Genomic DNA, 15294 nt, shown 5'->3' on the forward strand with positions numbered 1-15294 from the left:
AGTCGCCATTTACGGCAAACATGGGTTGCTGAAGACCTATTCTGACCCGGATCTTATCCGGTCTCATATTCAGGGTAAATATGGGATTAGAACCAGGCATCAATGAATCCTCGCAGGGCTAGGGCAATACATGGCAATACATGACACTTCATGACAACCCATGACACTACATCGTACATGACATGTTCACTTACATCAGGAAACTTGTCCTTGAGAGAGCCGAGACTCCTGTAGGCTGACCGGAAGTCATGGCCCCACTGCGATACGCAGTGAGCCTCGTCAATAGCAATCAGGTCAATACCTGCAAGAGAGCGAGGTCCATGTGGATATTTATTACATAATGCAGAGATTTCTAGAAGCTGTTACTTGAAACACATTTTGTATACTGTCTCTGAGCTGACCAGTTCTTGTTTTAGCCCCTTAATGTTAAGCGCCAGAGAGGGTAACAACAAGAACCATCTTTTAATGACTTTTGGTATGACGCAGCCCGGGGATCGAACACTCTACCACTAGACCACGGAGGCGGTCTGGTGCACCAAGTCCAGGGCCCCTCTGTTCCTAATAATGGAACTGTTTGGATTCCATTGGAATATGTACTGCATACCTATTTTGCTGTTGAGGTCTGTGAGCACGTTACTTCCTGTACTGGCGTACTCCGGAGTGATGTACAAAACACGGTACTGCCCTCTACAACAGACAATGCAGACCTTCAATAACATGCTTGTATGGTTGTAACACCGCGCTCAGCAGTATTCCACCTAGGATCACTGAGTTAGTTCTGTTACATGATGAACCCAGAACGAACTCGTCAATCAGTAGAGATCTAGTCTGGAACTAGTTAATTACAAGAATCTAGTCTGGAAATAGTCAATCACTAGAGATCTAGTCTGGAACAAATCAATCACTAGAAATCTGTTTTTGGACTAGTTAATCATTAGAAATCTAGTCTGGAACTAGTTAATCATTAGAAATCTAGTCTGGAACTAGTTAATCACTAGAAATCTAGTCTGGAACTAGTCAATCACTAGAAATCTAGTCTGGACCTAGTTAATCACAAGAATCTAGTCTGGAAATAGTCAATCACTAGAGATCTAGTCTGGAACTAGTCAATCACTAGAGATCTAGTCTGGAACTAGTCAATCACAAGAGATCTAGTCATGAACTAGTTAATCACTAGAAATCTAGTCTGGAACTAGATAATCACTAGAGATCTAGTCATGAACTAGTTAATCACTAGAGATCTAGTCTGGAACTAGTCAATCACTAGAAATCTAGTGATGAACTAGATAATCACTAGAGATCTAGTCATGAACTAGTTAATCACTAGAGATCTAGTCATGAACTAGTTAATCACTAGAAATCTAGTCTGGAACTAGATAATCATTAGAGATCTCGTCTGGAGCTAGTAAATCACAAGAGATCTAGTCATGAACTAGATAATCACTAGAGATCTAGTCTGGAACTAGTAAATCACAAGAGATCTAGTCATGAACTAGATAATCACTAGAGATCTCGTCTGGAACTAGTTAATCACTAGAGATCTAGTCATGAACTAGTTAAACGCCAGCAAGGTTTACCTCATGAGTTCGCTCATAACCTGACTTGTGTTTTCTTGAGCAGATCCCAGCAAACAGGCCTCGATGTTGGCCGCCCTGGAACACACAAGCATGGCTGTCACTTTGTGGATTACATATATATGCAGACATACACACATAATAAAGGTGTAATCACCAAACTTAGATTTCAAAGTTTTTAAAATCATTGTAAGCTCTACTGAGTAGTGAGTGAGTGATCGCTTCTACCACAGCACCCTGGGCATAATGCAATCAGTCAACAATGTTCAAGCCACTGAGGCTGACCGCCCAACTAATTTTGATTGACTATTTCAAGAAGCAAAACGGACCAGTTCTACCCAGTTCAGCCCATGGTGGAACGCTCCTGAACTGCAGAGAAGCTGACAGAAAATGAATTCCATGAAAGACAAAAACGTCCAGATCAGTTAACAATGTTTAGGAAAACAACTCACTTGAGCCCCAACACTTGGTCCTCCATGAGGGAAATCAAAGGGGAGATAACTACAGTTGTTTTACCAGTAAACACAGAGGGGTACTGGTAGCATAGACTTTTACCATGACCTGAAGAAAACAAAGTAGAGTAAACTAATGAAAATATATATAAGACTGATGGATGTTTCAAATAGTGATTGCTTATATTACATGACGTGGCTCAAAAGACGGAATACCTGTGCTGTTACTTACCTGTGGCCATGATGACACAGTTGTCCTTCTTCTCGTTGACCACTGAGTTTATAATTTTCCACTGCATCCTGAAAAGAGAAAGTTTGTTTGTTTGTTTGTTTGGTTGGTTGGTTAATGCCGTACTCCGCAATATTCCAGCTATATGACGGCGGTCTGTAAATAATCGAGTCAGGACCAGACAATCAAGTGATTGACATCATGAGCATCGATCCATGCAAATGGGATCGATGACATGTATCAACTAAGTCAGCGAGCCTGACCACCCGATCCCGTTAGTCGCCTCTTACGACAAGCATAGTCGCCTTTTACGGCAAGCATGGTTTGCTGAAAATCTATTCTACCCCGGATCTTCAAAATAGAGAGGAGAAAGTCATTCTGCTTTGCATGTGTAGATAATCTCGCCAACACATGTTGAAGTGACTAGAGGCAATAATTTGTTTACTGGAGTTTTGCTTAACACAGCTTTGAACAGTATTTCATTTACTGTAAATCTTGAAATTAACGTGTCGCCAACCTAATGCGACTGCTGACCCCTAGCCAAAAATGGTGAAATTGGGTTTGATGTCGCATCCAAGATTATTGCTCTTATATAGCGACGTGCATGCACATGTGTGTGTGTGGCTGCTTGTATTAGTCCGGACTGATGCCGATTTATAGTGCTAGCACACTGAGATACCCACCATGTCCCACTAAGATAATACTTGACCTAAGATAATACTTGACCTAAGATAATACTTGACCTAAGATAACACTTGACCTAAGATAATACTTGACCTAAGATAATACTTGACCTTAGATAGTATTTGACCTAAGATAATACTTGACCTAAGATAATACTTGACCTAAGATAATACTTGACTTTTTGCTATGAAACTCATATTGCGATTGAGAGCCGCATATCCTTTTGAGTCTTAGGATTTGGCTGTTAGGTCCGTTGAACTTGATGTGACGCGGCTGACAGGAAGTAAATAGTTGATATGAATGTGTATAGGTTTGCAATGTAGGTCAAATTCCAATTTGAAGGTGTTTTGGTCATGGATGACCCACATGACTAAGAATGCCGCCTCGTCCCTTGAAAATTCAGCAGTGAATTTTATGCTGGGATGTGAGACATTGATGTCTGTGATGAAAGATTCCAGTTTAGTTAAACTCATGGTCCAGATTAGGAAGATGTCATCAATGAATCCGATGTATAGGTCGGGTTTCTTAGTGGTTCATTTGAGAAGTTTTTCTTCTAATTCTTCCAGGAATATATTTGCATAAAAGGGGGGTACTTTTGTCCCCATGGCTGTGCGAACGTTACGCTATTAACCAAGTTCTTTTTATGTACATGGTGTTTGTGTTTGTTTGTTGTTTAACGCCACACTCAGCAATATTCCAGATATATGACGGCGGTCTGTAAATAATCGAGTCTGGACCAGACAATTCAGTGACCGACATCATGAGGATCGATCAACGATAATGGGATCGATGACATGCATCAACCAAGTCAGTGAGCCTGACCACCCGATCCCCATAGTCGACTCTTGTGACAAGCATAGTCGCCTTTCATGGCAAGCATGAGATGCTGAAAACCTATTCTACCCCGGTTCTTCACAGGTCGTGTACATGGTGTAAGACAAGTCATAATAAAGAAAGTAGGATGGTCGGGTTTATTGACCAATCAGGTTTGAAGCGTCTTATACCCTGGACTACGGCTCTGAGGCCTTTCGAATTAGGTATGTGTGCTATAGGGATGTGACTTCCACTGTGACAAGAATTATGTCGCAATCTAAGATTGGAACTTTCGAATTCTGAATGAAGTGAGTGGTGTCTGTGATGTAGCTGGGATAAATTCTGACAAACTCTTTTATATGTTCATCTACGAAGCTGCCAATTTGTTCAGTGGAGGTACCATTGCCACTCATGTTGGGGCGGCCTGGTGTTTTACCTGGGGTGAAGCATTTGTGGACTTGGGGCAGAAGGGAAATCTACTGGGTTGTGGTCCTCAGGTACAAGTCTGTAATTACTTGAGTCTGATATCTTCCTTAGTGGAGATTTTAGAGAGGAGTTGTGTAACTTCGTTAGTGAAGTCCATGGTAGGCTCATGGTTTGTGTTGTGATTGAAATTTTCCTCAGTTGGCGTTTGGCCTCAATGATATAGTCTGTTAAGGATGACAACTGCAGATCCTTTATCAGCCATTTTAATAATGACTTCACGGTTCATCCTTTAGATGCGTAAAAGGTTGTTGCGTGTAAATGGGATGTTCATTTCGAGCAGCTGGCATTTCACTGATTTGATGAATGTATCACTAATTTACTGTGCCAATTTGTGAAAACACATCTTCCCACTTCTAGCTTTCAGTGGGCTCATCGAGATTACCCTTGGGTGTTAGCCTAAACCCGTTTCTCATTATAATGCTGCATGTTATCAAACTGTTCTACTCACGGTCTGAATTTTGAGTAGCCAAAATACTGCTTCAAGACATCCAGGAATTTTTTGTCCTCCGGCTGGTTGGCAGCATCTGGATGAAGAAAGCATTCATTACTCCGGACAGAACCTCCTGCAGGACCACCAACGTGTTTGTTTGATTGTTATTAACATAGTTGTTTTTATGTACATGGTGTTTTTGTTTGTTTGTTTGTTGTTTAACATCCCACTCAGCAATATTCCAGCTATAAGATAGCGGTGTGTAAATTATCAGGTTGGACCAGACAATCCAGTGATTGACATCAAAAGCATTGATCTACGCATTTGGGATACGACGACATGCATCAACCAAGTCAGTGAGCCTGACCACCCGATCCCGTCAGTTGCCTCTTACAACAAGAATAGTCGCCTTTCACAGCAAGCATGGGTTGCTGAAGACCTATTCTACCCCGGATCTTCAACCAAGTCAGCAAGTCTGACCATCCGATCCCGTCAGTCACCTCTTATGGCAAGCATGGGTTGCTGAAGACCTATTCTACCCCGGATCTTCAACCAAGTCAGTGAGTCTGACCATCTGATCCCGTCAGTCACCTCTTATGATAAGCATGGGTTGCTGAAGACCAATTATAACCCGGAATCTTCACAGGACACCAGAACACCATGGCTTACTGTCTTCCTCGGAGGAACACAAACATACCATCATCTTCCTCCTTGTCACCAACTTGTTCTTCCTCTATAATACTTCTCTCTGCTTCCTCCAGTAGCTGAAATAAACATATATAGGATTTTTACAGTTTAAGTGGTGAGTATCACTCTGAATGTTCATCGCCAGTATATTTACTTGTGCTTCTTTTCTTTCATTTCTTGTGTCAATCCTTATTGTGCACAAACTACTAATTGTGTAATACATCATTCCACCAGTAGACTTCTGTCCATGAAGGATCAATGTTGTCCTTATTGTGTGCGTGCATATTATCATGATTATTGTCAACATATCATTTTTAAATGCTCTCAATGCTACTCAAAGGGCACCCCCAAATGAAACTCGCCATAACAGTTTAACGAGTAGGCTTTTCGCATCATTTAAGTTACGTGTGATAAGCATCAATGCTCAGCTTGCAAAATATCGAAACTTTCAGTAGTTTATTTCCCTCAAAAAGGAAACATCGCGAGTTAAGAAAGTCTCATTAGACAACTACCAGAAACAGCCATTGTTGACCTTTTGGCACTTCACATTAAAGGCATGTAGTCCGATATTTTCTTTATCATTTTTCACATTTCGATATTTTTTTGTTATCTGATGAAAAGAAAACACTGAAGTTCCTTAACTTCAACTCCACATGCATTGTAATCCCGTAATACTAATACTATTATAATCCTATGTACATATCTAAATTAATTTTCTTGAATCATTTGCACGGATGAATAAATCTTTGATAAAATTATCTCATTTTTATCAAGTTTGCAAATGACTTCATTTGATAAACTTTCGGATGTTGACATGCTGTTGACAAACTAAGTGACAACTTTGGGCGTGGCATAACTCACGATTTTTTTAGTTGAACAAAGTCAACAAACACTGCAAATAACGAAAAATATTGGATGATACACAAAATCTGAACTGATATATATTCTAGGTAAACAAATCAATAGCAAACTAATGCAGGTTATCTTCAATCAGCAATCTTCCAGCTATATGATGCCTGCCTGTAAATAATCAAGTCTGGACCAGACAATCCAGTGATTGATAGCAATTGGGTACAAGGACACGCTATCAACCAAGTCACCGAGTCTGACCATCCCATTCCTTTGGTCGCCAACTACAACCAGCATAGATACTGGGGACCGATTCTAACCCTGCTAGGGCAGACCTTTACACATCTTCCCGAGGTAAGGGCATTAACTGATTATAAAAGTCCAGTTTCCACCCTTGCCGAACTAGGCTGGAATTTCCAGGCTTGATCGTAGGACCACCAGTGGCTATTATGAGTTATGTCCCTTCTATGTCCCGCCTATTGACCAATCAGATTACATCTCTCATATCACATGCATTTGCTTCAGATAAAATGGCTGCACCCATTCAAGACGATCTGATCGATAATCAGGATCTTATATTATAATAAAAAGGGTCCCCCCCCGCGAAGTGCATCAAATCACTTGAGCACCTTGATTAAAACATGAAAAGATTTGCAAAATATCTGTCAACGCCTAGTTGATGGTACACATGCTGTGCAAATCCTGCAGTCAACTGAAATCTGCACGTTGAAATCCATGTTGTTTACAAACCCGATGTCTAGTTCATTATTACACGATTTTGATTGGACTATGCATGAACTCGTTAGTCCAGCCAAAATGTAACTTCGGAATTCCAGTCTAGTTCGGCAAGGGTGGAAACAGGACTTTTATAGTCAGTTAACACCCTTGCCTCAGGAAGATGGCCTTTATATGGATCATGACTGCAATGAATCAGGGACTGAAACCCCCGCCAGCTGATCCTACCTGCATGTCATCCTCATTGAAGTCATCATCAAACTCATCACTAAACTCCTCATCTTCTCCAGCGACATCGTCCCCCTCGTTGTTGTTGTAGTTCTTGATGAGGTTCCGCATGTCATCTTCGTCAAAGGAAGGCTCTCCATCAACCTGGAAATGAGAAATTCCCACAAGTTGTACTGCCAAGCCCGGCTTATCCATGATGACGAATGGTTTGTTCTTTAATGACACAATGAAATATTCCAGCTTATAACGGTGGTCTGTTAATAATCGAGTCTGAACCAGACATTCCAGTATAGACTGACAGATTTGTTCAATCTTGATCCAATATTGTGATTCAACAAGACCCACTATACTCAAAGTGAGATGTTTTGTTTGTTTGTTGTTTAACGCCGCACTCAGCAATATTCCAGCTATATGACGGCAGTCTGTAAATAATCAAGTCTGGACCAGACAATCCAGTGATTGACATCATGTGCATCGATCCACGCAATTGGGATACGATGACATGCATCAACCAAGTCAGCGAGCCTGACCACCCGATCCCGTTAGTCGCCTCTTATGACAAGCATAGACCCCTTTTACGGCAAGCATGGGTTGCTGAAGACCTATTCTATCCCGGCTCTTTACGGTTATATATAGTCTGTATTCATGGTAATGTTCATATGCAGACCCATTTACAAACCTTTATTTGTGCTTTTGTTTGATTGATTTTCGGAGTGTCAGGAATGTTGGAGAAATTATCATCGTCAAAGTTAATGTCATCTAGATCATCAATATCAGCTGCATTGTCGTAATTCAAATCCTCTGTTTTATCAGAATCAAATCCATCTTCAATCTTCTCAGTTTTGATTTGATTACATTGCAAACTTTCTGTAGAAACACAACTTTTTTGGCATGGTTCAATTCCATCTCCTATTCTCTCTGTTTTATTTTGTTTACATTCAGAACTTTCTGAAGAAACAATACATTTTTTGTATGGTTCATGATAACCTTCTTCTTTCTGTGCACACTCAAACGTATTGTTCGATGGGGTAGACGTATGTGGTCCCCACACCACATTCCTGACGCGTTTCACTTGTTCCAGAGCCTTCTCCACCAGCAGGCTGGCTTGGTCATCAGCAGTACTGATGTCATCCACTATCACAGCTGCAAGAAGACTTGTAACCTCATCTTTCAGAGATCTTAACCGTTCTTGTAGTGTCTTGGACATGTTGATCTGAGGTTAGTTTCTCATCTTGGCCTCATGGGTGTTCAACCTTTCTGAGATATCCACACCTGAAATCATAAATACATTACCGTATTTGTTGTAATAAGCGCCCAGGGCGCTCTCAAAATTAGAAACAGGGGGCGCTTATTAGAATATTATTTTGATGGAAAAAACAGAGTTGAAAGATAAATTTCGAAATATATAAATACGACAGATATATTTTTCCAGAATTTTATTGACAATAATTAAGGGTGCATATAACACACGCGTGCGTATTATACACGAATATATAAGTCTTGTGTACATTGATCAATCGGAAGGGGTGCTAATTGGGATTGTTCACTTATATATATCATAATATATATTATCAAATATCACCGTGGGCGCTTATTAGAGAGGGGCGCTTATTACGTTGAATACGGTAATCAGTATTTGCATTGTACTGGTTCAGCTGATGTCCTGGGAACTGAACGTGACAAGAAACTCGGCTTCCGTCTGTAAGGACAGCGTAAATAAACTTTGAGGCAATATGTAAACTCATTTCTGAACACTGATTGGTTCCCTGTGATCTATGATGATTTTGATATTACAAAGGGTGCATGTTAATTAATTTCTTCCACCTAAACAACAGAAAAAAAGAACGGAAGAAGCTCATCAAATGTGGTTATTTGGAAATACCCCTGATGGTGATCATGGTTATAGTTTAATAACAAAAAGTATCCCTGTAGAGAAAGCATTTTCGGATTTCGGGATTGCATGGATAATATGATTACTACTCCATTGCTGTCATCCATGTTTCCTGGAATAACTGTGTATTTGTCGTCATTCACTTGATGCTCAGTTAATGATGTATTATCACAGGTATTGTTAGTGGTAGCACCACTCAGATTACCTGACAAAGGTTCCCGTTTGACATTTCTTGTGTGTCTGAGGTAATTATTCAATCTATATCCAGGTCTGAAGTTTGGTGAAATGTATGTTATGTAATATGCACATGACAGTGCAGCAAGGGAGGAATGATCAGCTGAGTTACACAAAAAACATACATCACAGGATTAACCGAAAAATATAGGATTGATTAATCACTGTTATTGTGCAGCGGATTTGTCAAAAGTAAGTGTTTACTTGTGTAGGATTACTAACATGACTAAAGCAGACGGAATACACCAGTGAAGTGCCAATGTAGAAACAGCATACATCGTTCAACGGATAAACTGAAAAATATGTTGATTCATTGCTCATTGTTATCTACTTCAATGGATTTTTTAAACATGTTAAAGGCCCATTGACACCATAAATATAGTTTGCTGACAAAAAAGAGTGAGTGAGGTTTTACACAGCTTTTAGCAATAGTCCAGCAATATTATGGCCGGGAACACCAGAAATTGGCTTTACACAATGTACACATGTGGGGAATCAAACTCTGGTCTTCGGCGTGACAGGCGAACACCTTAACCACTAGGCTACCCCCAATGTAATCAGTTGAGAAACGAACTCAAGGTATAATATCCAGAAACACTATATATTTGAAAATATTAGATTGTTACAAAGACACGTGACATGGAACAATTTTCCTTGTACAGCTGCAGATGTATGGGACATTGTTCCTTAATGTGATATTTATGGACTCATTCCTCGAACATGGTAACTGCTTGATATTGTACATAAAACTTTGGTCAGTTGTAATTACTAATCACAATTTCTGGGATATCATCTGGGTATCCACAGGGGAAAACTCAGCACAAAGGCAACAACCAGTCCCAGTGAATTGTCAGAAATCTGTACCCCCTTAGTCATATTGTCTGAAATATTCGCCAAATATCCATACCATATCAGGGCAAGCTACTGATTAATTCTGACCTGGCATGTAAGTTAAAGATAGTCATTGATTCATACTATAAGAGGTAACACTTCCGACTAATATCCCCCCCCCCCCCCCCCCCCCCCCCCAAAAAAAAAAAAAAATCACTAAAAGAATTGAGCGGCAATGCATACACATACAACATTAGGAAGGGGGCAGCCGAGAGCTGCGATGGGGTCCAACCTGTCTTGTAGGACCCCATCGTGACTGTCGGCTAGGTGGGGGGATACGGGTGGAAGTCTTTCCGAGTGACCATCTATCAGCTGTAGTCAGAAATTATGATGAGGTCCTTCGTGAAAAATGACACATACTCAAGTATATCTGACGTTTGTCAGCTCAGCTACATTAAGTCTCATACTTTACTCAACCCATGTTATTTTGAGAAGGTACGTTTTCTGTGACCGCCATTGTAGCTATCCGATACCCATTTTTACTCAACTCAACTCTAGATATAGTTCGCACCGTACAGAAAGTGATAAATCATTAGCCAGGCTAAACGGTGATCTCAAAACGTTTTGATATACATTTCGGTCGATGTTGTCCTTGGTTGGCGTGCATATATTTCATGTTAATAACCTTATTGTCTTCTTATGGCAATGATGGCTTAACGGCATGGTAACAGGGTTCTAAATGAAGATATTTTGTCACTCGTATTTTAATGTCTCTTCCGAAAAATATTTGACAAGTACCTTTTCTCATTTAAGCTCTTTCCCGCGGACACAACCGGAAATACCTCAGGTTCTAGACTTATCCGCTGAAGAACACACCAAAGGTAGATAACTCTAAAACAACCGTAAATTGTGCTGCTACATTTGTGAAATATTCGATCGAGTCTTGCCCGTATATATCTGTAGTACCTGTGTCGACAACGACCTCAACTGCGTTAATCATCCAGAGAGCCGTTGCAACTATATTCCTAGCCGAGAGCCGTGATGAGGTTCTACAGTCAAGACATATACCGGGGTATATGTCGGGTGCAGGCTAAAGCGGCACCTCAGCAAAACGGCACCGCATTTGGCGAAACCGCATTTGGCGAAAACGGCTACTATATGTCGGCTGCTATATTACTAAACACGGCAGGGCAGGGAAGCAGGTCAAAATGATCTCATGTCGGAACGGCCTCGACAGGTGAAGTCAAAACAGCCACACACAAAATAAAGAAGACAAACTCAAGCTAGCATTGTCTCACATTAATTGTATTTTATACATTGCATAACAGTTCTTAACACGTACCATAGGCACACAGTTCGTGTTTGTTCTTGTTGTTTAACGCCGCACTCAGCAATATTCCAGCAATATGACGGCGGTCTGTAAATAATCGAGCCTGGACCAGACAATCCAGTGATTGGGATACGGTGACGTGCATCAACTAAGTCGGCAAACCTTACCACTCGATCCAGTTAGTCGCCTCTTACGACAAGCATAGTCGCCTTTTACGGCAAGCCTGGCTTATTTGTAGTTCTTAATTCGGTACTAACTCAACACAAAACAAGTGATTACAAAGTTCGATATGACATATTAATAAATTAATACATTTTAATAAATACATTATGGTCTCTGTGTAGCGGCCATACAATACGAGTCCCGTAAAGAGGTTAACCCCGTCTGCAAGCTGACAAGGTTAGGATGCTGGATGCTACATCTGCACAATTCTACAATTGAAGATACGGGTTAGAATTGATCTTCAGCAACCCATGCGTGTCGCAAGAGGCGACTAACGGGATCGGGTGGTCGTGCAGGCTCGATGACTGGAATATTGCACAGTGCCCAACGAAGAAACAAACAAACTATACAAGGCACTAAAAGTGAGTGAGTGAGTTGGGTTTAACGCAGCTTTTAACAGTATTTCAGTTATATCGCGGCCTGTCAGCTTAATGTGGGAGGAAAGCCAGAAGTGATGCAGGTCTCAGACGTTTACCACTTCGGTGAAACCCACGAGCACGGGTATGGTGCTGACAAACCTAGAAACATAATCGGGGCGAACAGGGATTCGAACCCACAATCATAGGTTTCTGGCGTGCCCAAGGGACGCAACTCTGCACAGCGAATCGCGGCGCCTTAGACGACTGGGCCACCCGTGCCCCCGCACTAAAAGAAAGTGTGGATACGATCTCGTCTGAAGGAAATGGATGTGGGCTATAATGTTTCGCACTTCGTATAACTCCAGATCGCTGACAAGATCTATGTTCTCTTGTTTCAGCATGGTTAAAAAGTAACTTGTGAGGTTTCAGTGTTGTTTTGTGTGTGTTGTTGTTGACTTCTGTTTCCAAAATAGAACCACAAGGCTCTTTGAGTAATATTTTTTATAACTTTTTTTATACCATGGCCGTTTAGATGTTTGGCCGTTTTTTAACATATAAACTTTTCGTTTGGTAAAACTTGAATAAACTTAAGGATCTTCATTTGGTCATTACATTCACGCACAGTTTCAGCTTCTAAGTCTTGTGGGGCGGTCGGGTAGCCTAGTGATTTAAGCGTTCGCTCGTCACACCGAACACCCGGGTTCGAATCCGACATTGGTGCAATGTGTGAAGCCCATTTCTGGTGTCCCCCACCATGATATTGTTGGAATATTGCTTAAAACGGGGTAAAATCAAACTCACTCACTCACTCTTAGTCTTGTAGTTTCCGAGATGTCACAGATGCGGATGGACAACGAGCCGCGACATAAACCCACTTGACTTGAATGGCCATCAGCGAGAACTGCACTTTAGGCATCATGAAAACATTTTTATTAATCATGACTTTTCAAAACAAATATAGGTAGCTGGCATGTTTTTAGTTTTTATTTCGATTTCCCAACCACTCCTTCCAACATTCTATAAATTATACCACAATCATCTCCTAGGCTTTACAATCCTCGGAATGTAAATCAATTTGGAAATAAATTCAGCATGTAAAAACAAATATTCTCTCTCTCTCTCACTCTCTCTCTCTCTCTCTCTCTCTCCACTTTATTATTATAAATACCTCGGGTGTTTGCAAGGGTACAGAGACACGGTCACGGAGCAGCTATCAGTGCTAGGGCATTCGACATTGCGATTACCCTTATGTACTTTTATAGGTAAAATGATGATAAACTTAGAAAGTATTCGTGTGTTGTCATGCATTGGACTTAGAATAAATGTGAACTTTCTGTTTTCGTTCGAATTTGTCTCCCGGAAACTTGTCGATAGGACTCCTTGTGATTGAAATACTTCAAACCACAGGTAGGACGATCGGTAGTTACTCGATATTTTAATAACAACAGTCTGTGAAAAATTACATCCTTTTTTAACAGGCAAAAAAGCAATGTTCCGGCATTTCCGACAGTACTTAATCCATCACACGAGAGGGCATTCGCGCAAGATACATTCCAGTTCAGTCACAATACATATTCCAGAAGGTAAACAACGTAATAAGGTTAACAGAATTGGCCTTCTCTATTTACAGCAGCAGTATGGTAATATCTATGATATACACCCAAGTATGACATTTTCAATTACCAAAGAGACTTGCGGGAATTGCCAATAGTAACAGCATATAGTTAAGATTTAACATAGTACAAGATAGCAATGTTTTTAACCCGAGTGAATAAACAGTTATTGTGAACTTAGTGCCGCCATCTCGAAAGAATTATATAATTTAGTTTGCCCAAAGCATTGATGATAAAAGTGTTCTTGGGTGAAGTTTTGTAAGAATAATAGCTTACCAGTTGCTAGTACGACAGTACATAAGCACGCGTTTTGGTATAACACAATGCGTAATACAGCTGTATGTTTATTAAACGGGTGATCTCTTCACGGGCAAGTAATACATTGTTTTTAATGAAACAATATGTATATTTAGGTACATGTACAGTAAACCGTGTACATTTTAAAATATTCGTTTTCCGATATAAAAGGCGGGTGTGTATTGTGAGGTTCGGACTAAGAAAAATATAAATTCAGTGAGAATATGAAGTATTTCTTTAAAAAAAATATATGGCGCCGTTTGGGTTTTTTAAATATAGGAGACTTTTGTTGCAGTTGCGTTTCCTGATGGTGACTTTAACGTCATCGCATTTACATGTTGTTGTTGGGTTTTTTGTTGGCTAAAACTGGAACGGTACTGTTTACGGTTTGACAGAATTTCAACGCATTTGCCGTAGATTTTGTTTGTTTGAAAATGCAGATTACAATTCCAAGAAAGGAGCATACTACCTCTGAATTATTATGTGATTTGTTTGTTTGTTGCTTACATATTGTAAGCACAGATCCTCATCAGATGGCTCCTGCAAACTAAGGATCTATTCTGTCCCCAAACAATGGAAGGTTGTCTGGAAGATCAACGTCTGTCACCCTTCAAAGTAAATAAACTAACATTTGTCATTTAAAAGGTAGACCCGTGAAGATCCGGGGTAGAATAGGTGTTCGGCAACCAATGCTTGTCGTAAGAGGCGACTAACGGGATCGGGTGGTCAGACTCGCTGACTTAGTTGATACATGTCATCGTATCCCAATTGCGTGGATCGATGCTCATGATGTCAATCACTGGAATGTCTGGTTCAGACTCGATTATTTACAGACCGCCGTCATATAGCTGGAATATTGCTGAGTGCGGCGTTAAACAACAAACAAACATTTAAAAGGTATGTGGATGTTGTCTACAGATGATTGACAGACAAAAACTTTGGCACCTTATCCTCAGGTCAGCTGAAGTAGTTTCATAGTATTGACATGTAATCACACTGACCTTGACTTTCAACAAGTTCAAGGTCAGTAAACCTTTGTTTTGAGAAACAAATAAAGCATTATTGAAGGTAATGTTGCCCAATACTATTCAGGAGAATAAACACTGATAAATTTGTTGCTGTTTCAAGGTTTGATCTTCTTGATTTCTGGTCATATTTTAAATTGAGTGACCTTCACCTTGATCTTTGAAGACATCATTTGCCAAAATGGATAAAATACATTGACATTCATCATGTTCATGTCAAAAGATGTGTTAAGACTCAAAAGATTTGGGCACAGTGTTACATGATACTGTGGAATACTGTTACCTTTAGAGTACAAATATGGTTCTCCATTCATGACAAAGAGTT

The 15294-nt window shown here is 40.3% G+C and overlaps 2 protein-coding genes across 6 annotated transcripts in view; one reads left to right on the plus strand and one right to left on the minus strand.

Moving 5' to 3' along the window:
- Nucleotides 1-10978, minus strand: part of LOC124131035 (Werner syndrome ATP-dependent helicase-like) — a 45996-nt gene extending 35018 nt beyond the window's left edge. Inside the window, exons 1-10 of one of the 5 annotated variants that reach the window (XM_048390001.1) lie at nucleotides 10922-10978; nucleotides 7847-8439; nucleotides 7168-7311; nucleotides 5366-5432; nucleotides 4687-4762; nucleotides 2259-2326; nucleotides 2027-2135; nucleotides 1578-1652; nucleotides 605-687; nucleotides 195-301 (exon numbers count right to left, since the gene is read on the minus strand). In XM_048390001.1, coding sequence (XP_048245958.1) covers nucleotides 195-301; nucleotides 605-687; nucleotides 1578-1652; nucleotides 2027-2135; nucleotides 2259-2326; nucleotides 4687-4762; nucleotides 5366-5432; nucleotides 7168-7311; nucleotides 7847-8374 — 1257 coding nt within the window. In that variant the 5' untranslated portion in view covers nucleotides 8375-8439; nucleotides 10922-10978. Of the gene's footprint in view, nucleotides 1-194; nucleotides 302-604; nucleotides 688-1577; nucleotides 1653-2026; nucleotides 2136-2258; nucleotides 2327-4686; nucleotides 4763-5365; nucleotides 5433-7167; nucleotides 7312-7846; nucleotides 8440-9514; nucleotides 9647-10543; nucleotides 10735-10921 lie in introns of those variants that run through there. The other 4 variants (XM_048390003.1, XM_048390000.1, XM_048390002.1 and 1 more) reach the window with 4 other exon arrangements.
- The window catches only part of LOC124131041 (snRNA-activating protein complex subunit 1-like), a 30805-nt gene continuing 26416 nt past the window's right edge, over nucleotides 10906-15294 (plus strand). Inside the window, exons 1-2 of the mRNA XM_046494116.2 lie at nucleotides 10906-11004; nucleotides 13513-14559. Of these exons, the coding sequence (XP_046350072.2) occupies nucleotides 14518-14559 (42 nt within the window). The 5' untranslated portion in view covers nucleotides 10906-11004; nucleotides 13513-14517. The remainder of the gene's footprint in view (nucleotides 11005-13512; nucleotides 14560-15294) is intronic.

This window comes from Haliotis rufescens, unplaced genomic scaffold (assembly GCF_023055435.1).
Source record: "Haliotis rufescens isolate VD_foot unplaced genomic scaffold, xgHalRufe1.0.p SCAF_10, whole genome shotgun sequence".
In the NCBI taxonomy this organism is placed as follows: domain Eukaryota; kingdom Metazoa; phylum Mollusca; class Gastropoda; order Lepetellida; family Haliotidae; genus Haliotis; species Haliotis rufescens.